General features: G+C 33.7%; 1 protein-coding gene across 1 annotated transcript; it reads right to left on the bottom strand.

Annotated features, from left to right (window-relative positions):
- Positions 1–286: 286 nt before the first annotated feature.
- Positions 287–20,598, bottom strand: LOC118202870 (uncharacterized). Its single transcript, XM_035375080.2, has 3 exons — positions 20,511–20,598; positions 19,349–19,409; positions 287–948 (listed from the first exon to the last, which is right to left on the bottom strand). The coding sequence occupies exons 2-3, from the start codon at positions 19,383–19,385 to the stop codon at positions 338–340; spliced, it is 648 nt and encodes a 215-aa protein (XP_035230971.1). The 5' UTR covers positions 19,386–19,409; positions 20,511–20,598; the 3' UTR covers positions 287–337.
- Positions 20,599–25,614: the final 5,016 nt, after the last annotated feature.

Genomic DNA, 25,614 nt, shown 5'->3' with positions numbered 1-25,614 from the left:
TTTTTTTTTTGTGCTAAAAAGTGCGCATTATATGTCGGAATATACGGTATTTTGAAAACTACATTTCTTCGAATTGCTCTTCATTTAATCAGTAGCGTCAATAGTGTAACGATTACGTTCAAGCGTAACTGCAAGTTATTATTTAAAATGATAAACTTTTTATATATTTTGCCTTAACCTATAAACATTTTAATTGTCCTTTCCATGATCCAAAGGTGTAAACAGACAAATGAAATATATTTACTAAATACCGTATAAAATAATGTATAATAATAATAAACTCGCATTAAACGCACTATTATTTTTATTGACATGAATTACAGTTCAAGATATTTTATTAATTTGGCATAGGAACAAGACTAACAGCCCTATTTAAGGCCAACTGAAATCTTTGGGTCATGGAATTAAAAATCTGTGCTTCTGCATAGGCTTTAAAACCTTCTTCTAAAAATTTCGTAAATTTATTCAGAGGTCCTAAGCCAGAAAATTTCATCTGCATGTATCCTACATGCTGGAAAAGGAAATTTTTCAGCGAGGGAGGAATATGCTGTGCTGCGCTTGAGACCTCGATGAATATAACAGTATTCGTGATGTTTGCTTTGGCCTTGATGTTGACCTTGGGCATTTTCCCGTACTTCAGTTTTCCATCATATTCCATCTTCAGGTTATCGAAGGAAATTGTGCAATTGATGCTCTTTGCTCCAAAACTGTAGTAGGGCCCGTTGCACTCAGAGTATCTTCGAGCGTCAGACAAGCCAGTAAGTTTGCCCTTAGTGTAATCAGCTCTGCCTTTCACTTTGCCAATTATAGCTACTTTGTCCTCAAATTCTGTGTGGAAATCTTGCAAAACAGCAGGATCAAGTCTTTGAGCTCTGATTTCATTTCGCAGCGCTGAATTCAAAACGCCATCTATATACTGATTGGCTAAAGGGGATGCCAAAGCCGAACCTGTAAAATAAAATTTTATTATATTTTAGAAATAATTTACATGCATCTAATTATCTACATTAAACCTACTTGAAACATCATGCACATACAGCTTCAAAGCCTGAAATTTCCTTTGCCACATTTTTGACATACTCGCATAATCGTGAAATGTTACATTTTATAGCCGCAAAGCAGTTTTAGAAGTTTAGGAGGAAACAGCAACTGTCATATAAAATCATATGTAATTATCACGATTTCAGACCTAATATATAAGATTATTAATCTCTTATGCTAATATTAGGACCAAGACGTATTGAACGTAATTGTATATAATGGGTTCTAAAAATTATATACATATATACACACGCATCATCACAGAAGTCTACATGCAGTCGTAAAAACACCTTCATTAGCATCAAGAAAATGAAACATAGTTTGTTGAGTTTCAACATAATATTACAAAAATTGATACACTGCATGAAAAATTCTAAATACAAAGAGAAGAAAAACTGCTTTTTTGGTCAAATGAATGAAAAAATAGTATTAATACCTTGGTGGTCAATCTATCACTGCTCGTAACCTTTCTGGCATAGACAGAACGAGATTTGTTGTGTCTATTGTAATTTCAAACCATGCTCGTTGAACTGGTGCCTTTGGACTTTTTTTGCTTGTAATAATATACTGGCAGATCTCTGTTAATCAAGTTCATCTCATATATATTCTATAGGGTTTAAATTTGGTGACAGGGGTGGTGACTGCAGTTGACTGGGTGCTTTATAAAGCCGATATTCCATAACAATCTTAGCACTATGTTTTGGGATCATTATCTTGTTGAAAGACTGCTTCCTAGTCCCAATTTTTCAAAAAATGATAGATTACTTTTGCAATAGTTTCACATGCATGAATCGGTCCATAATGCAATCTATGAAAACTAATTTACCTACTCCAGGCGCTGCCATTGAACCCCAAACCATTACACACTTACGACAATGTTAAACATTTGGTATCAAATATTTCGATTTCATTTCTTCATTATTCCATCGCGAAATCTTTCTTCACAAGCTTCGCTTCTAGAAACACTTAACTTGCTTTTATCACTAAATAGTACTGTTTTTCTTAGAGCTCTGCCATTAAAGCCCGCTAATCGAAGAATTTTATGCACAGTTTCTGGACTGACTTTTTCTTATTATCGTCACTAGATCTTCACTTAATTTTGCATACTTTTTTACTTGAAGTTCGTGTTTCACGACGACTAATTTTCTTTGGACGACCATTTCCGGATTTGTTGGCACGTTTCTCCTTGATTTGTAATTTTTAATTATGGTCTGTACAGTTACACTACTTTTCCCAATAATTTTAGCTATTTCACTACCAGATTTCTTTTAATGCCGCAAGTTTACAATGAGCTACTCTCATTTAAAGAAATTTCTTTCCTTGTATATATTATTTAAACTACGATCACCTTTGAAAAAGAGAATCAAGATTCTGAATTTCACGCATGGTTGAGGTGTCCTTATAAACCCGAAAGGGAAAAAAACAGTCACATATGGAAATTTAGTTAAGAACCAATCAACTGTATGATGACTTTTGTGGGGTTGACCGACTTTTGATGGGCTTTTTTCAATAAATCTGTACATAATTTTCCTATTTATCTTATTTAAGTTGTTATTTTGGGGGAAATATTTTTTATATGAGTAGCACAGTTTTCTATAGTAGTTATGCGCTACTTTGTTAGTTTTTATTCTTCTGTTGCAGTTTTAATGAAATAAGACTTTAAATGTTTACCAATTGCTTTTTTATTATACTATGCATGTATATATAAATATGTAATGCTTTTATGTACTAGTTTAGTAGAAAAGTCGCGCAGTGCTTTCATATAGACCCATGAGTTAAGAATTATTTTGCCGTTTTAAATTTCGAAAATACTTCATACATAATTTAACACTAACTGAAGTCGCTCAGATGGTATAATGGTTAGGGAAGCCTACTACAGTACCGAAGGGCCTGGGTTCGAATCCCGGAGAAGACATGATGTTTGTAAATGTATAATGTCGATGCGGCATGGCGGCACTCTAAATATGCGGCTAGCCGAAAGTCCTCTCATGTGGATTGGTTGAAGGGGAGATCCTCGGAAGCGTCCCCCCCCCGAGATGCTCTCAATCAAAATTGGGGGGTGGGAAATAGAAATCCAACCTCTCTCTGGCAACTATTGTTTCATGTAATATGGACAAGACAACAACAACACTAATTGAAAATATTTCATATAAATTTTATATCTAATTCGATTACAATACCTGACAAGTAGTCAAAATATGAAGCCCTTCGCCTACGGAAAGACAGATTTTGACATAATTAGGGTATAGTTAGGTAATGGTCATGCCTATCATCAACCTTATGGGGTGGGATGCTTTCGGAAAGGACTTTAAAGAAAACTGTTTCGTATTTACGTCTCACATGGGAAAAAGGATAAATTTCCATATTCACTCCGCTTTTGCTGGGATTCGATCACTGACTGAACTTTCAGTATTCAACAGGCTTATTCACTTAACTACTGTAGGGTACTAAGCAAGAGTAGAACATAGAAATATTTGCTATTCCTATTCTTTTGGTGTTTGACTCTCGTTTATACGCTTATAGTATTGTCAAAAAAATTATGAAACGAAAATTTTCTCTTCCCTTACTCTTCTGCGATTTAAATAATTTCTTTCAAATTGGTTGCTAACTGCTTTCTACAAGAGCGCCTCCAGTTAATGTCTACAGTTGAGTTAGTTCTTATTTCTACGGCAAGGCATTTTTCAAAGGGGTGACTTGAAAAACAATAAGTTTGCCATCTTAGTGCACGTAATGGCAAAGTTTCCCGATTCTAGCTTTTACTAAAAGTACTCGTAATGGTATTGTTTTGTCCTTCCCGTAAGGCAACTTTCACCCGAAACAAAGTAAGAACGAAACCTTTCACTTGATTCATCCCTATTTGCAATGTACAAAGCCTGTTACTACACTAACCGCCTCCAGTTAAACATAACGGCGAGACTAGCTCTCGTGACAAACAGTAATTGATCAAGGCAAAAGCATGCCAAAGCTACTTACTTTCTAAAAAAAATTAGTTTCAGCAACACTTTTCAGGCTTTCACGCAACAACAAAAGAAATTTTCATGCTTCAAAAATCCATTTAAATGCGCCATCTGAGAATTTTTGCATAACTTTCAATCAGTTGAGGATTTACGAAGTGGCAGGCCCGCCTCACATGACATTTTGGGGACCCTATAAATCCGTTCTCTACAGTTAACTGGATGTGGTTTATGGTTTGGTTTCATTTATTTGACTATGTCAAAGTTGCCTAAGGGAAAAGATGCCTTCAAGGAGCACTTTCCGAGACAAAATTGGCTCGTATCCACATTATGTATGGGAAAAATCATAAAAACACCCATACAGCCAGGTGATTTACCTGGATTCGGAACCAGGTCGAAATCAGCGTTCGGCGACTTTACCGCTGGACCGCTGGTGAATGCTTAGCTGGAAGTGATTGATCTACAAGAAATAGCATGCTAGATAGAAAACTTCAAGAAAAAGTCTAACCAAATTTTGTAGATGTCTTTAAACATTAAATACATTAAATTAAAATCATACGTTCGGAGAATTACACATCATCAAGCACAAGTAGTCCCAGTGGAAAACATACTTATAAAGATGAAATACTAAGTAAAGTCCGTAAAAAAAATTCATTAATGAATTGCATTGCAGATAATTGCACTTACTGTAGCTGTATCTTGCATTTTGTGAAAGCAATATTTATATATTTAACCTACATAATGACTTAAATTTTAACTCTTGGCCTTTGAAAGCCTATATTGCCAATAAAGAAACTGTTTCAAAATCTATATAGGAACAAATCTAGAGTAATTAACCGTTTTGTAAAAGAAATGATAAAACAGTTAATTAGATTTCATCTGTTGCTCAAAATGGTTCTTAACTTGGACACGGAGCTAGAATATGATGTACGGAATAGTGTTATGTTTTCAACCGACGTGGTAAGCAGAAAGAAAGTCACAGGCAATAAAATATGGAGGCAATAAATATACAATCAGTCTTCTAAAAATCTTTCCCATTCATCATACCCAGGTGAATACCCTTTAAAGTGTTTGGTATGGTTTATTTCACTATGGCAAAGCATCCGAGAGCTAACTACTTAAGGGGGGTTTGTTATGGAAAGTGTCCCCCCACGTATACACGTTACACATGGGGAAAGCAACGAAAACGGCTATGCAGTCAGCCCGTTCGGCGAGATCCGAATTCCGGACAAAAATATCACTTTTCAGCGATTTTAACACTGGACTTCTGCTGATCTCCACTCTTTAAAGGAATTTTACTACATAAAGGCAGCAAATTTCTTTAATAGAAATTATAATTTCTCATGTTCCACGACAAATTAATCTTTAAATAAATAAATTAAATTGGAAAGACATCAAAATTCAACATCAGCGATAAACGATAAATCTCTTGTACACGTAGGCGCCCACCAGCGGCTGAGCGGTAAATTCTTTGAACAGTGATAGTTCGACATGAGTTCAAATCCCGACGGGCGGGCTTGCTGCATGGACATTTTCACTGCTTTAGCCACGCACAAGTTGTGGATACGAGCCAATTTCTCTTAAAACCATCATCTTAAAAGCTTTTCCAAGCAGGCATCCTTTTTCCTAAGAAAATAGCCACAGTGTGCTTAGCCGTAATCAAAGAAATCCAATCCTTCATGCAATGTTGAATGAAACGTTTAATGATTAATTCTTAAAACTCTGAATGTTTTCTTTAGTATTAAGTCTGCATTTATAAACATATGAAGATCATTATAAACTATATTCGCTATCAAGTCGCCCCGTCTACCGGGAAACTGCACCCAAGCAGAGTGACTTCGTGCTAATTATAGGCATGCGTGACGTCATAACGCACCCATATAATCTTTCATTTGATGTAACCCGATTGATTCTTGATAAGCCACTATTTGTTTTTATTCATAAGGGTATATATTAGCTTTTATTGCTTTATTTTTTCCTTGCACTTTGGGAAAAAAAAAAGGCGGGGAAGTTCGATGGCTGTAGAATTACGTGACCGAACTCCGGTTCATTTATAGCTGGTCGAAAGAATTAATATCTGTTATAAAGTGGAAAAAAAAAAAAAAACAGCTGGATATGGCCAACAAAACAGCAATAGATTGGAACAACCACCTGTGGGAAATTTGTACCTATAAAGCGTTCTAAAGAATGCTTTCGGTAAAATCGAAGGGCCTAGCAAAGTAACAGAAGTCGGTGGAAACATTTTTACGAATCACAAAAACGAAGTGGCTCGAATACTTCAGCAACGGCTATTTAGCATAATGAAAGGATACTGATTGTATTTTATTGTTAAGATTTCAAGACAAAAGCATAGCTCAGAAGTCTACATGAATAACTAGTGCAGTTTTGGCGGGATTTCCGCCAATCTTCATAGTGCGATGGTAGCCAATTTTCATTGTCGACGGGATAATATGCAAGTATTTTATGTTTTTATGCACTTTTATTTTAATGCTATTTTAATATTTGCACGAATGCATGATTTATTTAATTGATTATGCCGATTAATGATTGTTTAACTAATTATGGAAAAATTACTCTTGCAGCAAGCAAGGGAAATGTAACGGATTACGCCTTTACTGCACGCAAAGGCTATCTGCCCGAGAAGGCAATCTTTCATGAAAGATTACAAATAAAATTTGAATTCACATTACAGATGGCGAAAATCACGAAAACCCCTTGCAGCCACCATGTTTACCAAGGAACTTACCCGGCTAAACTAATAATATTTAGAGGTAATGGTCAATCTGTGTTATTTATGAACAGTTATTTAAAACCAGCGATCGGGACTGTTATCATTGCATCCTTTAAAATGAAAACTTTTGGAAATACAAGGCTGTATTTTCATTCCTTTTACCAATGTTAAAATTTAGGAAAAAACAGAAATATTTTATACTTCGGATTTCATTCAAGTAAATTATATATTTATCTTCCATACAAAAGGCTATGTTATTTGCCATTTTGTTTTACATTAACATATATATATATATATCCATCTGTAAGCATGAATTCCATTGCGGTTATTCTTTACTGAATTTAAAGCACTACACTGTAAATAGCACAGACTTAACCATTTATGTTTACTCTCAAGTACATTCATTTTTAGCTTTAATTTTTTATAAGAAATGAGCTTTTATGATATATAAATAGGAGATCATATATCCTGTTTAGTTGCTGCAGATTCTTATATATTAAATATGTTTAATTTTTCTTTAAATTAGAAAATGGGGTTTAGAGAAGGAAACTTAAAAGATCAATGCTAAGGTTGATCCCAAATAAAAACTTTCGCTATTTTCATATTTTCGCTGTAATTACATGTTAACAATAATAAAATAGAAACTACGCTCTGATTTCGATGAAAAAAATTAAAATATTTAATCAAAAAAAAAAAAAAAATTCTAACACTTTCATAAATTTTATCAATTTCGAATAGGGTTTTTCCTAAAATTAAAAGTAATAAAGTCCTAAGGTTTGCCGTCAGAAAAGATAAACGAAAATGATTAAATTAATAAATAATAAAATTAAATATTTAACTAATTAAATGACATCGTTAAATAATAAATTAAAACACTGGAGCTAATCTTAATTGGGACTGCGACTGAAATTACGATTTTACAAATACACTAAGAAATACCACAGCCTACGTTCTCTATACTCGAGTAGAATTTAAGCTATAGCTTTAAAGCATTTAAAATATAATTATTAAGTGAATGTTCCAGAAAATATACATAAAATTGAGAAAAAACTGTAAAATAGGTCCAGAAGAGATAAACTGTTGAGATTTTTAATTTAGTTCTGGCTCACAGTTTAGTGTTCTACAACCTTTAAGCTATATGCCAGTTAGGGTAAGTTGCTTTTGTGTCGCCGATTTTATCACATATATACACACACACTACGTAACCAGGTTGAAGGAGAAAATGGAACAGGCAGAATTTCAGTAGCTTATCCAGGTAATTTTATCCTTACAATTGCTAATTAACACAGTTATGCGATAATTAAGGTATCTGAAACTGTCATTATTTGGTGCAAGAAATCATTATCACATTTGTAATGTACTACATTAATTAAAACCGCGTACTCGAATAGGTTTCCAATTTAAGTACGGAGTAGAAGGACCCGGGAGTTATTTCGTCAGTCTTCATTTAAAATTACGTTAAAGGCATAGTTTTTATTCACAGATGATACCTAGAAAAAAGTTTTGTGAAAGTTTTTTTTTCATATTCTTTCAATATACACTAGATAGAATACGCAGAATATGTTCAAATAATAATCTGGAACCCACTTCTCATAAAAGACAAGGAGGCTTAATACAAAAGTATCTGCAAAATAGAAATTTAGAGAGCTTGACAGTCGTTCTAATTTGATTGCCAGTTGGTTTATTATTAATGTCAAATAATATTTCATTATTTGACATTAATGGTCGAGGACACAAGGGCTATATGCGTAAGGGGAAGGATGCCTTCTTAGAAGACTTTCTGTGGGAAACTGGCTGGTATACACGTTACACATGGGAAAAACTACGCCCATGCAGCCAGCCCGTTTACGGAATTTAAACCTCGAACCGAATTACCAGCGTTCAACTACTTTACCGCTCGGCCGCTGGTGGGCCCTAGAAATACATACCAGTAGAAAAGTTTATCCCCCCCCAATATTCTATAGCGAATACAAAAATTACAGTAGTAATAATAAATACAGAGTTCTTTCTTCCAATGGCGAATTTTTGGACGAAATTGGGCAGAATTTTAAAATTCCCCAGAATCTCTGAAGCAGCAATGCATAGCCAAATTTACTTAGATTTGTGTATTTCCAGTTTCCTATTCACATCGATTTAGAAATTAACTATTTTAAACGTTATGTGTTTCTATTTAAATGAACAAAACTATTTGTAGTTTTATGTGTATTCCGATAATTTTAATATATTAACTAACAAAAAGAATTTCTCAGTAATACTGTAATCTAAACTAAATTGATTCGAAAGGAAAAAAACTGCAGTAAATTATACGCACTCGCATTGAAAGCTATTAAGTATACATTAACTGCTAAGTTTCTATAAATGAAATTAAAATGAGCAGAAAAGAAATACAAATTTTATTCACACGAGGCAAACATTTTCGCAGGCAGAATTCTTCCCGCTGCGCTTTAAAAATTATTTTCTTTTAATAGCCTTAGGTAAAGAAAATCTTCTCAAACTATTTCCCGCTATGAACAACATTGCAATCTTTTCTTTAAAATAATTAAAAAAGAGTTGTTTTACGCTTTATCTAGGTTACCTTATATGTATTTACTTATATGCAAGCTGTAACATTTTTTCACCTAAATATTTCCATTTTTGAAAAATGTAAATAACTAAGTTCGAGTCAAGTTGATTAATGAAGCAAAAAAATCGTTAGCCATTTAGATGAGATATTTAGTTATAAACTACGTCTCAGTTTGGAGATATAAATGCATACAATGTGGTCCAAATGTTGCTTTATACAAAGAGATATTGAAATTAACAGACTTTATGAGAGAGACTATTAAACTGAAATATCGTCATCTTATTTTGGGACTATTAAAAGAATATGAAAGCCCAACATAAATTATGGTTGTCGAAAAAATGGAAGAAACTGAATCTGAAAATACATTTCAGAATGAATTCACAAATTTTTTGTCAAATAATGAATCTGGAGGGGGGTGGAAATGCCTTACATATCAAGGGATTATAAGAAAAAACAGTATAATTTAAGCATAGCAAAAGATGTAAAAAATGACGCGTAACTTTAATGTGTCCAAAATAAATTGAACGTTAATTTAGACAGGTAGAAAATTTGTATCATTTTTATTACTGAGAGAAAGAGCTCCAAAAGTCTAAAAGGCTCGGAAAAAAAATTGAAAAAAGAAACAGAGAACTTTAAAATAAATTGGCTTGTGTTCATGTTACCCTTAGTGAAAATCCCTTAAAGTAGCCAGAACTTTCGTCTGGATGTGTTAATGTCCAACTACCTGTGTTTAATGGTCTTTCCGCTGGGTAGCCGGGCAGCATGCATTTCTGAAATTTGTATTTCGATTCAGGTCGCTAATTTCAATTAGTGTAAAATAGGTTACTGCTGTGATTATTCTAACTGCTCCTCATCTGCGCTATGCATTCAATCCATAGTCGACCTATTTATTATCACAAAAAGCGTGTACACTTTTTAATCACTCTTAACTGTGAGACATCTTTCTACAGCAAGATAAATGACTTCCCTCTAGAATTTCCAGTTTTTGTCGTCTTTTCATTTTAAGTTACTGCATACTAACACCCACAATGTGTAGCTTTCGCTTTTTATCGCTTCATTTATCCTATTATTTTCGATGTGTGAATCAATCAGCTTGGCGATATTTTCAAAATTTCAAATTTAAAAAATTTTTTTTTAATTTCAAAAATCGCCATATCATGTCTTTTATTAAAACTTTCGGACCACCTCTTATTTAACATCAACAGCTAAATTTTTCATTGTTATATACCTCTAGCCTCTTCGAGCCGGGTAGCGAAAACGCGCGCTTATCGCTGAAGCCGACAGTGTCTTACGCGAGCGTCTCTCCAGGGCCGGGGGCTTTTTTGCTACTAGGCCTAAATCCATGAAATTTCCGAAGTATCAACGCATTGTTTAATAATGCTCTATAGAGTATTTAAACGGCTTATGCTTTATAAATATTTTATATATAAACTTTAATTACCTTATTTCTTGTTTAAATGCATATTTTACACATTTTATTTTAATTACTCACCATTTTATGAATTTTAACATTATACATCTGAAAACTAAATATATTACTTAAAATTCTCTTTTCGTATGAAAAATTTGAAAACAGGGATCTACACACAGTCCTACGTTACATTCCTTGCACTCGTAATAACTCATTTGCCGTTTTGGAGGATTTTTCCGGGAATGTGAACAAACGAAGCATCGTCGTCTCATTTTCTTATCAGTCTCTTCTGAACAAAGTTTTGGAAAATGTCTTTCAGTTAATCTTTCAGAATTTCAGAATCAATATCTGAAATATTTTGCATCATTTCTGCTATTTCATGCTCTGTTAAACATTTTCGACACTTCGACATTGCAACGGTAAAAACAAAGAATTCACGTCTAACAAGATCTAATTATTTTCTAAAAACTGAACTGCAAACCGAAATACCCAACGCTTTAGAGCAAATAAAACTTCTCTACTTACAGTAAACAACTACCACGTGCGAATAAAGTGCGATTTAAAAAGACGTCATAAATCACGCCATTCGGAAACATTTATTTCCCCGTTTGTTTATATAATCAAAAACACGTGTATGTGAGTCATGCTTCTCTCATTTCGAGTAGAAGGTCTAATTTACATGTATCTGAAACCATATGGACATACAGTGCCATCTTGTGGCAGAAATTATAGTTTTAAAAACGTTCCAAAGAACTGGCACAAATACGTGACAGTCGGTAGAGAATGGAACAATCCTCTGGCACGCCTGCGTGTCGGCCGGTAGGTAAGTGCGTTCGTTGCTGGCACGTATACGTGACAGTCGGCGCGAAGGGGCTAGAAGAGCAAATTCATATGCAATTTTTCAGAAAAATTGGTTTGGTTTATTCGATTATGGCAAAGCACTCGAGGGCTATAGGCCTTAGGGACGGATGCCTTCATCGATGGCTTTCTAAAGGAAACTGGCTCGTATACAATTGGAAAAAATGAGCGTCTAAGCTTGGAAAACTTCCCTTATATATAATTATTATACTCAGACCTAATTCAAAATATTCAGAAATTCATACACAGCGTACTGCAATAAAGTCCTGTGCTTGTGCAGATGCTACGTTGCCCAGTCAAATTTCATTTCTGTTTACAATTAAAACAAATTTTACTTGCATATTTTTATCATTGAAGCCGATTTTTGCCTAATATCAGTTCATTCAAACGAAAAATTCAAGTGACAGACTACTCATTAAAAGCTTCTTTAGTGTTAAGATTGACACTGCGTAACATTTCATGCGCATGTGACTTACACCTCTTACGGAATGGAATATCAAGAGTTATCAGAAAGATATGGGAGGAGATTCTGCTTTGGTGACCGACACAGTATGTGTTATCACATTCTAAAGAGCATTTATTGTTTTGAAAATAAAATTGAACTCTTGAAATTCACATTTAAAATTGAGCACAAACATTCATTTATCTAAGCGTTCGTGTGAGTGATTATGGCAAAGCCTCAAGGGCTATCTGCCTAAGGGAAGGGATGCGCCTTCGTGGAGGACTTTCTAAAGAAACTGGCTCGTATACACGTTACACATGGGAAAAAACACGAAAACGCCCATGCAGCCAGCCCGTTCGCGGTACTCGAACCTCGGACCGAACTACCAGTGTTCAGCGACTTTACCGCTCGGCCGCTGGTGGGCCTTATCTAATCGTTCGAATCGATAGACTGTGACGAAATAAATTTTATTTCCTTTTTCTCTTACTCGTTTCTTCCACTGTTGTGAAAGTAATAAAGAGTGGTTTCGTCTTTCCTTCAGTGTTGACATATCTTGCGATTTTTCGAAAATTTGCTACTTTTCAGAAATTTATGCTCCTGGAATATGTCCATGCGATTTGGGAATTTTTGCGAATTTGTCCGTTCGATTTTGCGAATGCTACACCATCATTTGTTTGTGCTACTTTTTAGTTCCTTAATAAATTTTTGATGAATGATAAAATATGTACATGTTACTATAATAAATATATTAAAATGAATTTATAATAAAAATAATTATCTAGGCTAAAGTAATAGCTAGAACTGTAAAGTTTTGTTCTGTTGTTGCACAACAATACAATACTATTTTACAATATACAATACAACAAAGCCGCTACAATATAACAACACAAACAACAGGACAGCAAAATTGCGACTGTTGTTTGCTAAAGCCTTGAGTGACAGTACGACAGTACGACTTCACTCAGTGACAAGTGACAGTGATACAAGTGACAGTACGACTTCACTCAGTGACAAGTGACAGTACGACTTCACTCAGTTCCGCCCCAATTTTGATGAGCACCCCGGGGGAGTGACGGGTCCGAGGGTCTCTTACCCCTCTTCCCGTGCCACCAACCTCTCGACGGGACTTTCAGCTCGGTATGTATATAGAGTGTATACCTGTATGCCAACAAAGACACTATAAATTTACAAACATGCATGCCTTCTCCAGGATTCGAAACCGGGCCCTTCAGTATCGCAATAGGCTCCCCTAACCACTATACCATCTGGAATAGTGAACACAGCAATAAATTACGCACTGTTCCTCGTGTTTGACTGATTGCTTTGTTTAATATTTTAGAGATCTGCGAGTTAGATTCCAACTATTAAGTCAGGTTATAGCTGCTGTCTTAATTAAAGTACGAATTATGAGTAAAGTGAAAAACTATGCTTAAGTTCATTCATAACTGGTTAGACAGAAGGAAAGTGGATGAGACAAAAATTTATTGCAAGCTATGTATATGTCAACTGAAGGCTTTTTTTTTTTTTTTTTTTTTTTTTTTTTTTTTTTTTTGTTGTTGTTGTTGTTGTTAAAAATAAATCACATATTCAAAGAATCAGTACAACAGTATTAATCCAAGCAACTTAAATGGATATGAACAAATGAACTGAAAAATCATGGCCTAAATTAACTGAGAATCAATTAAAAGAATAAACGGAGACTTAAACAATGTAAAATTAGCATTACGTTTTTAAGATTTTCGTGAATCCTAATATGTCTAATCAAAACAACCAAGAATCGAATTACAAATCTGTAATTTAACGCGACACATGGAGACAGTTTGTGATCACGTCAGGCGTCATGTGATCTCATGAGCCTATGAAGTCACTAGCAGTCAACGTAATCTTCGCGTCACCTGTTACTTTGATATTTTTTTATTCTCCCAAAAAATCTCTGGCAGCACTGCTTTCACTAGGAAAAGCACTTCTTACACTGAGAAAATTTTCTTATTATTCTACAATAGATAACTAAGAAACAGAAATGGTCTGCTCGAATTCGTCTTGAGGCTGCTAAACTAGTTTCAATATCATTACGCATTTAACCTAAACTAATAGTTCAGCTTGGCGTTTTTTTTTTAAAAATGCTGTAGAAAGGCTAAAATCAGACATTGCTAAATGAGAACAACACAAATAATACCATAATTAGCCGAAACTATTCCTAAAATGTAGCCGTCCCCCACCATCCAACTGTCGAGCGGTATGAGACAGCTGAACACTGCTAGTTCGATCCGGCCGCAAATCACGGCGAAGGCCTAGCGGCATCGTAGTTTTCGCAACTTTCTCTATATGTAACCTAAATACGAGCCAACTTTCTTTAAAAAATACTCCACGAAGGCAGCTCTACTTTTGGAAAAATAGCCCTCGCATGCTTTGGCCTAATCTAAATCATGCAATAAATCCTACACAAATGATACTGACTACGCAACGAAAGTCTCCTTTTGAATTCAGTACTTTGTACGCAAACAGTAATAGGCTAAATTGAGACAAAGAACTTTTCAGGCACGAGACAGATAATATCAAAAGTCAGTAGTTCATTTCTCTATTTTTTTACGGGCTGGCTTCATAATTTTGGACACTTTCGGGGCTTTCCCCATATCTAACGTGGATACAAACCAGTTTCCCTGAATCGTCCTACATGGAGCATCGATTCCTTTCCGTGTAGTAACTAATGGCGGTGCACGTAATAAATAAAAAAATTAAAACTGTAAGCAGAGTTGACAATTTCTTTTCCGAAATATCGACCTTACATCTTTACTATAGAAATATCAGATAGTCAGTATAATTCCCAAAAGAATAAAGATAAGTTACTGACATTCTAAAATGGAAGTAAATGCCTGTAATACTCTGAATGAGATAAGAAATATCATCTTTGACATTTACATTGCCAGAATTAAACTGTCAAGGTTAAAATCTGGAAGATAAAGTTTAAATGACACCAGAAATTTGAACACTTCTGCTTTATAAGCATATAAAAAAACTCGCTATTTTTTTGGCCGGGGAAGGGTCATATTTGCAGAACATGCGCTACTGATTTCGAGACTGCATTATCACATAGAGAATTAAATACAGATAAGCCATACTTAAAGAAAAGAGTTCAGATTTTGAGTAAGCTCAAATGAATGCAAGAATTCAAATATCTGCCTGCCGTTAAATATTTGAAAAAAAGATACCGCTAAACTTTATTCATGCTCATAACAGCATAAACTTATCAGCGTGAGAAATTTCTTTATTCCCGCTCATAACTGCATATTGCTATCAGCGTGAGAAATTTCTCATCATACTCAATAAGCAATTTTCTTTAAATTTCTAAAGCTATGGGAATTATGAATGACTTTTTCAAGGTTACTTTAGACATGTAAAATGCAATATACACATTAAGCGATAGAAACGCGTTAAATTTATGTATCACCAAATTTTTTCCAACGTATTAAACAATAACTGAGATTCCGTTAAACATTATATCAAATGATAACTAAAACTTCATTTATTTTAAATAAATAAGTCTCATAGTGGGGCCCGTTAGCGGCCGATTGATAAAGCCGGTAAACACCTGTAATTAAGTCTGAGGCCCGAATCCCGCGAACGGCTGCCTGCATGGACGCTTTTGTGGCTTTTCTCATGTGTAACGTGTATACGAACCAGTTTTCCTTAGAAAATCCTCCACGAAGGCATCACTAGGCAGATAGCCCTTGAGGCTTTGCCGTAATTAATTAAGCGAAACCAAACTTCTCACAGTTGTATAACTGAGATATAAATCTAATTCCCTACTTCTTTGTTGAACATATAACATGTAACTAATTTTGAATCAAGAGTAGCGTAACTCGGATAAATTAGTGATGTCAGTTTTGAAAGTTTATCTTTTATATTGTTATAGAGTATGAGACAGACTGGTTGGTTAACTGACCAAGCTAAACCACGTGAACGATATCTACTTACAGGGGAAAGACTTTATTATAAGCTTTTGGAAGTCTAATTGTATTTCATTTGAATTCCCACATCACGTTCAAGTTACATTGCAAACGAAAAGAAAATTAAATTACAAATAATTTTTGGAAGTACTTTCCATGTTGCTATCCTGTAAATCATACGAGGACAGTTTTTTCTTTTGTTTTGTTTTGATTTGTTTTGTTTTGTTTTTTCTGTTTAACTACGCACTTTAAGGTTCAATTACGAAATGTGTCTGAATTTATATCGTAATATTTGTTATGGAATCGTTTTCGTTCAAAAACTCGTTCTAGGAATCTCAGCTAAAACGCTTTAAAGAAGTTATCTTTAATCATCAGTATGGGCTGGAATTTTATGTGTTCATTATACAATTTTTGTAGAAACGAATAACAGTTACTTACTGAAGTGTTAAAAAAATGCTACAGGAATTCATGGGAACAGAGTGGTTCTTTCATTAAAAAAAACTATTTGATGTAATTAATTTTGTTTACGCTCTGTAAAATTACCGTGAATACATTGACTTATCTAAACTTTTTCAAATTTATGTATTCTTTTTTAAACCAGTTATTTTCTGGAGGACGTCATTTTACTAGCATTAGATAAATTTAAATGACAATTATTTATGCATTCGCAGTTTAAACGATGAGTCCGGAAACGATACTTAAATTCATTTCAGAGATTAACAAATTATAAAAAATTTTATTTGTATTCTTTGACGTTGAATGCAGTAAAAACAGATTTTGCGACAAAAAAACTTCATTGGTATTAAACGCTTGATAGCATATCAGAATTATTTAAAGCCCACCAGCGGCTGCTGAATACTGGTAATTTAGACCCGCAGGCTACTTGCAGGGGATTTTTTTGTGGTTTTTCCGTGTCTTAGGTAAATATGAGCCAGTTTCTTTTAAAATGTTCTCCATGGAGGCATCCTTCCCAAGCAGGTAACAATCGCATACTTTGCCGAAATCCAAATAATCTAATCCATGATTATTTAAGTAAATGCATCTATCGCAACTCATATTTTCAGACTGACAAAAGGTAATGTGCCTCTTGATCCATGAATGTTTACCATGTCACTTAAAAAAGTTAGTACTGCAATGTAAAACGTCAACTTTTGTATTTTTTGTAGTTCGGAAGTTCTTAATATTATGCATTCATGAATGCTCTAGATCACACTAGCTTTTGACCCATTCTCAGTCAAAGTGAGATTACAGTGCAGAATATAGTGAGAAAATTATTAATAGTTCACGACCATTTATTTCTCAAAATTAATAGTTTTGCTGTCCCTGACAGTATATTACTTAACACGATATTGACTAGACACCCAGATGGGCTAGTGTTCCAGTTTTGGCCAAGTTAGGGACGTTGTGATATTTTTGCGGAATGGAGGCGCTGATATCTGTGGATTTGAAAACAATGTTTAGAAGTTCACGTTAGGGAATGCTGGATGGATTCGTGTTGTTAGATTTCAATCCCTAAGGTGCTGTCAAAACAGGGATGGAGTTTTGATACATAGATCTCATGTGCTCAGTTAAATTAAATAATCGAATTTAAGCCATCTTTAGAAACAATCTTTTAGAGTAACTTAACTCAGCAAGAAATTCTTAAAATGTACCTGTGCTCTAGAGCAGAGTCGAGGATGTGCGAAACCATATCGGAATGCTAGAAATCTACTAAACCAGGAAAGCAGTAAAATTAGCCTGGAAGATGTATTAGTAATGTCATTATGGAAACGAAAACTTATACTTCCATTATAGTTGACATGTTTTTCTGTCACGTGCGACATTTGGCAAAAAAATATTTTAAAATAAACCTTAAAGGAAGACTGTAAAAAATTATTTAAATACCACTAATTATGATAGTAACTAGGTATGAACTCTGATAGTATATATAAAATTTTATAGTGATTTCCCTATTTTACAGCGTCAATCAATTATAGCACAGACCAAGTTAAAGCAACAGTTCAGAAAAATAATAACGGCATCAAGAACCAAACAGAAATAATTCAAGATTTAAACAAAAAATTAAATCATCCTTAAAAAAATAATAGCATGAAAGTGTCATTTATCTAGAATATCAATGAATGATAAATTATAAAATGCTACTGATACAATTAATAATAATAATAATTAGTATAACTGATCATAGAAAATTACTTTTTGCCTTTCATTTAACGAATGCAATTCCTCGATAGAAGGGACAACTTGTTTACCGGATATCTAGAACTCACAAGAAATCACTATCGCTCAGCGTGAAATTTTACTCTATATTCATAGATCAATATGTATTTTATCAACAAGAATTAAAAATATTCTAATAATCTGTGTTTGCACTAATGCAATGATTGAACAAATTACAATGCATCATGTCTTAACTCAGACTCAGCTTGTACTCAAACACAGATTACAGCCTATAATAGACATTGATTAACAGAACTCTTGCGTATTTCTAAAATACTCTTAACAAAGCTCCTTAGTAAGTCTCTCGTAAACAAGCATCAGTTATTAATGTGTACTTTATGTTTAACGTCTGTTGATGATGTTTGCAGATAGGTGGTGTGTGTATTTAATTATGGCAAAGCACACTAGGGCTATCTGCCTAAGAGGAGGGATGCCTTCGTGGAGGACTTTCTAAGGGAAACTAGCTCGTATACACGTTACACATGGGGAAAACCACGAAAACGCCCATGCAGCCAACCCGTTCGCGGGATTCGAACCTCTGACCGAACTACCAGTGTCCAGCGACTTTACCGCTCGGCCGCTGGTGGGCCTTGTTTGCAGATAGGACAAACATGATTTTGTCTCGGTGATTATTTTGAATGCCTTCTGATTCATACCACAAACAGCGTTTTTAAAATAAGTTTGCTTTTTTTCTTTTATTATGGCAAACCGCATGAAGGAGATCTATCTAAGGAAAGCGATATTTCATGTATTACGTTAAGAGTTAGAGGTTAGCTTATTTGAATATTGCAAAAATTCACAAAGCAAGACCTTCATCTTAGAACACAGCATTTTTACTAGTTTCTAAAATTTTATAAATGATTTGATGGCTCCTTGGAACTCGAGTCTCCTCACGCTTGTGACATGCGAGATCTCAGATCCTAATCGGACGATAAAAATATTTTCCTAAAGAATAGGATGATTTTCATGAAGGGCTTTCTGAGAGAAAATAGGTCTTATTTGAGGTTAAACGTGGGGAAAACCTTGAAATTCCTTTACTGCCAGCAGTTTGGCATGAATTTGAACCTGGGCAAAGTTGCAATATTATTCAGAGGTCTTACATACTCTGCCATTGACAGGTATACATTTACAAGAAAAAATAAACACTGCGTTTTATTGTCAACCAAAGATCCTGAGAAACTTACCTGCTACAAGCAAAACCGTTATGAATGTACGCAACATTTTCCAGTGGCAGTCCTTGAGTTCCTGAAAAAGCACAAAATATTTTTATTTACATCAGATGGGCATACAAAATTTATAGACAAATTTTGTCTATTTGGGTAAATATGATGTAATAAAAGAAAAAATGGTTTTAACACATATCTCGAAAATGTTCGAAAGATGATTTGTCTTAACAATTTTTTGATTTTCTTCATAGATAAAATTTCAATATCTAGTAAACACTGCATTGTGTTATTCTTCTTGTTACAGCAAAGATTTTCAAAAAATTTAACTAGCGCAGCATACCAAACAGGGAAAATAAAGTCGCTAAATCGCACAATCGCTTCAAAAACTGAGTATTAAGACTATGTTCGAGAGGTGAGTTACTGAAATTTTTGACATTCTGTTATTTTTAAAGTAATGATTTTCAAAATAATGTTTCTTAAGTCAATATTTGCATTATTGTCATTGCTAAAATGAGAAAAGGTAAATAAAAAGCGGACACATTCATATAAGTTTTGGGAGCTTTAAAGTATCTTTTCCTTTTTTTCTTTTTCTTGTCAAATGAATATGAAATGGTTAATGAAATAAAAAAAGCAAATTTTGAATAACGTAGTGCTCTAGATGACGAAATATTATTTTGCTATATTTTTTTCATTTACAATTATTTATTTTGTTTGTATAAACAGTAACGGTAAGAATATTCATATTTTAATGATAACAAGTTAGATATTTTAATAAACGTTTCCGAGCTTTTATTCTTATCAGATTTTTGTGAAACATGTTCCGATCTAAAAATTTACAAGATGCGTTTCTAAATTTCCTGTCTTTAACTTTCTTCTAAACTACTTTTCGCGGTACAACGATGTGCTGTAATGCAATAGTTGAAAATTTCTGACTTTGCATAATCACTTTGGGCTTAAATGTCAAGAAATGTTTGTTCTCCTTACAAATAATGGAAAATAAAACAAATCACATTTATTTTTACATTTAGCATTTATTATTTATTATCCTTATACGTGAAGTGAATATAAAACATGAAAATCTCAAATGAACATACATAAATAATCGTACAATGACTGATATGAAAATAATCAATTAAAACGAAACGCAGAATGTAAATAAAATGTTGTACAAAATACTTACCTCGTCTAAACTGCGAAGATATTGTCTGGAAGAACTGTATCAGTATCTGCTACTTTTATCCTTTTGGAAGAGCGGCGCATGAGCAATTAAGAAGGTAATCTTACTGATAAAATACTATATCCCCATTTCAAAGGAAACAGAAATATTCAGTAACACTCATTTTCTTCTGATAAAAGGAACAAAAAAAAAAAAAAAAACATATGGCAAATTCTGAACAGTTGCAATATTTGCTCGGTATCAATAAATGTCGAAGTCCGGATTCAGAAGATAGATTATTTTAAAGATATCAATTTTTTATTTATTTATTTTTTTTTTTAAATCCGTGGAAACTAGAATTTTCTAAAAATTAGAAAGCTTATTTTTTAGTAAACGTTTAGAAGTACGACTAAGATTTATTTATTAAGCTTGTCAATAAGATTAGCAATACAATTCAAAATGCTTCAGTGTTTTTTATTTATTATGTCAGATACTTTTAGAAGGCACTGGCATCCGTCATTCTTAATACATTTATAACACACTGGTCCACAGTAGGAGATTTCCTATCCTGCTCTTACCAGTTTCTTAATGAGTCCCAAACGGGCCTGGCGAAGGTAAAAAACATCAGGGACGTATTATTTTTAATAAATAAGTTTGGGTAAATAAATACGGCTTTCCAACGTCTGAGTAGTAAAACCGCTTACCAATGGTAGTTCGACCCGGGTTCAAATCCCAGTGATTGAGATGGCTTTATGAGTTTTCCGATGTGTAACATGAACTAGTTCCCTTAAAATGTTCTCCACGAAGGCACCCGTTCTCTTAAGCTGATAGCCCCCGCGTGACTTCCCATAACGTAATAATCCTAAGCTTTACATAAATACATCTAAATACAAACAAAGAATACCTGCCTAAGGAAGGAGGAAAACTTCGTCGAGGACATTCCAAGGAAAACTGGCTCACATTTGCTAATAAATTATAGAATTAACGTTTTGTACAAAATTTCTTTCCAAAATACGAAAATTATTATTTGATAACACAGGCATAAGTAATTTTCGGAACGACTGATATATTGTACTGAAACGATTAAAAAAATTTATTAATCTATTTTAAATACGAACTATTAAATAATATGAAACTTAAGCTTTAAAAATTTTGATCTGGAGTAAATATCACTAAGCATTTATCGTTTCCCATTTGATATTTCTTCTTCCTAAAATACTTTCTCAAATATGACATAATTTTTTAGCTTCTGGGGCATCTTTTAAATCGAAAAATTTAAGTGAATTTATAATTAATGCTCTATTCAGTCCATTTCAAATTAGAACACCTTTTTTTTAATAGCGAAATACGTAAAAAAGGACTTAACTTTCTCTGAATATTTCTCAAAGGGAATAAGAAAAGGATTTTTTTTAAATAATTTTTTAAAACTTATAACAGAATTATTATAAAATGTAAGGGGAATAATTCTTTTACTCTTAATTTCAACAATACATATTCCACAATCAATACATATTCATACAATATAATGCATATTCTATATTACAATACCTTTTAACAGATTGCTTTCCAGTACGAATAATTCTTGATTAAATAGTTTTATAAACGCATTTTGTCAACATATTTCAGTTTATGTTTACAACTCAAAGTTAAGGTTATTATATATTTAGATAATATTCATAATCATTATAAATTTAATACATTTAGTAATTAGATTTCTTCACAGTAATTATCACAGTATCCGTCTTCTGTTCCTCACATCTGTATGACACTGTACATAATTTTACACAAATGTGTGGTTACAAATCAAGAAAAAGTTAACTTATTGGCATATCTGTGTGTATATGTATTAATTTTGACGAGGATTGCAGCATTTTGTGGTAATTTTACTTTTCAATTAACCCTGATAAGTAGAAAGTGTAAACATAAAGTGATTATTTTTCAGTTATATAAAAATAAAATGACGAGTTTAATATAAGTAACTATATTGTCTTTTCTCTAAAAGCCTACCAGCGGCCGAGCGGTAAAGTCGCTGAACACTGGTAGTTCAGTCCGAGGTTCGAATCCCGCGAACGGGCTCGCTACATGGGCGTTTTTGTGGTTTTCCCTATCCAGTTTTCTTTAGAAAGTCGTCCACGAAGGCATCTCTTCCCTTAGGCAGATAGCCCTAGTGTGCTTTGCCATAATTAAATAAACCAAACCTCTCCTCTAAAAATTCTTAAGAAGTACATGTTACAATAATATATGGATGACAAAAAAAATTATTTTATTTGAAACATTTTTGCCTTTGGAACATAAAATAAAAGTAACGAATATTCTATCAAGGGTACCGAAAGACGTATACAATTTTAAAGGTACCGTAAGGTATTTTTCATTCTTTAATTTCATAATATTTTTGTAGTTCAACAGCTTAGAGTTTTATAAAACAAATTCATAATCAAAATCGCTGTTGTTAGTTATCGAAAAATATTCAAGAGGTGATTTTTACATAAATGTCACTAAACTATACAAATTGCTATTATCCATCACACAATGTATGTTTCTTTTATGCGGAAGTGTCTCGTTTTTCGATTTGTATGGAACTGTCATGATGGACGGAAGCTTCGGAGCAACTTTTCACTCTTAGTGCTGAGCTGGCCACTCCTTCCTTTCTTACCTCCATGAGCCCTCTGCTGGGAGAGTGGAGAGGAGGGAGTGGGAGGTGCAGTGTGCACTTCGACGGGTGCGATGAATTTTCGGACGAATAGGATTTTAATGAAACGGCTTTGCCACGTTTATACCCAGACATTTAATCAGTGGAGTCTAGCTAGAAAATTATTTTTGCCTAATTATTTGAATCAAATTGCACATCTGATTTCAGTTCAGATTTCAGTCCTGTCCCACAGTGGCCGAGCTGACCAAGTTCAAGGCACTAGTTCCTTCGCTCCACTCTCCTACCAAAAATATTTATGCAAATTCTTGCTTTTCCAACAATAAGGAGCATAATATAAAAAGATATCCAGAACTCGAAACATGAATCAGATACCTGCATATCATAACAGATGCCCAGTTTTTTGTATGGAATACGTGTCTTCATGATGACCTCAAAGTAGAACCCTTTGCAAAGTTCTTACACAAGATTAATAAGCAATTCCATCACAGCACAAAAGATTGCATGAATCATATTAATCTCTTCAACTATAAAAGTCTGCAAGAAGATCAGCACTTGCGCCTTTTCACAGCTTTTATATTAAACGAAAAAACAAAATTTTCTACATAGGATTTAAAATTATTACAACTTCATATCGTGCAAGCATTCTAAATATTTTCCTAATTTTTGTAAGGCTTTTTGCTATTTTAGCATGGCATATACTTGTAAATAGTGGCCTATTTTCTGGGGAAAATATATATTTTATGTTTTATGTATTATTTAATTCTGTTAAATGTTTTTCACATCCCTCACGTGACTAAGGAGTCGCCAACTTGCATCCTGTACTCTGGACCCACTCAAACATTTTGTACTTGCATCGCTCCTGGAAGCACATATGTTACGATAGCCGGTATACAACTTGCATCCTTAGCAAGCTAGACGCGGCGACAGAGGCAACTGGAACTGGAAACATAAATATTTACATGAATAATTTATACCTTCTTTAACAATAGGTGTTATCATAATTATTTAAAAAGAAATCAGAGCGGTAAACTTCAGATTTAAATACTGAAAATAGGAAAAACACAAACCAGAACTTTGAGGTTCTTTTAAATTTTTGTCGGGTACTTACGTATTATGCCATCAACCGTGAAACCATCCCCAAGCAGCGTGATTTAGAGCCAGTTATGGACAAGCGTAACGTAACAAAACACTCATAACGCTTGCCCTTTCGTTTGATGTATCTCCGATCTAACTTTAGTTTTTATGAACAAGGATATATATGAACAAGGATATATATGAACAAGGATAACTCTTGCTGCTGTTTTTCTTCTTTGCATGTTAAAAAAAAAAAAAAAAAAATGATTACGATTTGGGACCCGCTTTCAATAGAACAACAAGTAGTGGACTAGTTTTAAAGTTTTGGTGTCCTACCGTCAAAAAAGCCTCTGAATATGGCCGACAAAACGGTAATAGATCGGAACATTTACCTGCGGAAAAGTTGTACTAATAGCGTTCTAAGCAAAGCTTCCCGCAAAATCTGGGGGCTTAGCCTTTCGAAGAAGCTCAAAAATGAGGCGGGTTGAATGTTGATTGTTTATTAAATAAAGAGGCATCAGTTCCTTCAAAAAAATTCGATGGTAACGAACTTTCACGGTCGATGGACTAAAACATAAGTACATTTTATCATGTACTAAACGAAAATCCCAAACTTAATATTCCAAAATTATCATAAAAATTAATATAATAGTTTTATCTCTTTTGAATATACGTTCTTTACGTTATTTCCTTTACACTCTCTAAGTATTCCAATTAAATACACTTCAAATGATAAGATCCCACCAATCGCCCGATGGGATAAAACAGTTGAATAATGGTAGTCTGGCCTGAATGGGTTGGCTAATGCTTAGACGTTTTCATGGTTTTTACTTGTGAAACGTAAATACGCCCCAGTTTCCCCGCTAAGATGACATCCCTATCTTCAGACAAACAGTAAAGCAAGCAAACATCTACTAAAATTTGAATTTAAAATATTAATTAAAAATTAATATTTTAAATTTCAAATTTCGAAACGTAACTGAAGATTAAAGAAACTGTTCGGTTTCCCTTAATATATTGATTCTTAGCTGTAAAATGGAATAAAACAAGGGCTGTTTTCTCTGCATGTAAGGCTCTTACCTGAAAAGGAATTTAATACGAATTAAAAAATCAAATATAGCTGCAGTTTGTGTTTGTGTGTGAATCATTCTAGTTACAGAATTCACTGTCTGTAGACACTAGTGCAGAACAAGCATAAGGTACTGTGAAATATTTTATATTAATCAATATTCCTGACCATTCTAAATTCTTCTGAAAAAATTTAATATAATATATTAAACAAATATTAGCATACACTATCATAGAATCTAAATAGTAAGTCCATTTTTCTGCCGCAGAGAATATTTACGAGCCAAATAAGAAACTGCTTTTTTATTCAAAGATAAGTTTATATCCTGAAAAGTC

The sequence above is a fragment of the Stegodyphus dumicola genome, chromosome X2 (genome assembly GCF_044657685.1).
Source record: "Stegodyphus dumicola isolate Sdum_Otavi_A_Nest chromosome X2, ASM4465768v1".
Classification (NCBI taxonomy): Eukaryota; Metazoa; Arthropoda; class Arachnida; order Araneae; family Eresidae; genus Stegodyphus; species Stegodyphus dumicola.
This window is presented reverse-complemented; position numbering and strand designations above follow the sequence as displayed.

Excerpts from the sequence above, each read along its gene's own strand:
- LOC118202870 (XM_035375080.2), bottom strand. The coding sequence starts at position 19,385 with ATGTTGCGTACATTCATAACGGTTTTGCTTGTAGCAG. Across the intron at positions 949-19,348 it reads AACGGTTTTGCTTGTAGCAG|GTTCGGCTTTGGCATCCCCT; the intron begins GTAAGTTTCTCA and ends TTTATTTTACAG.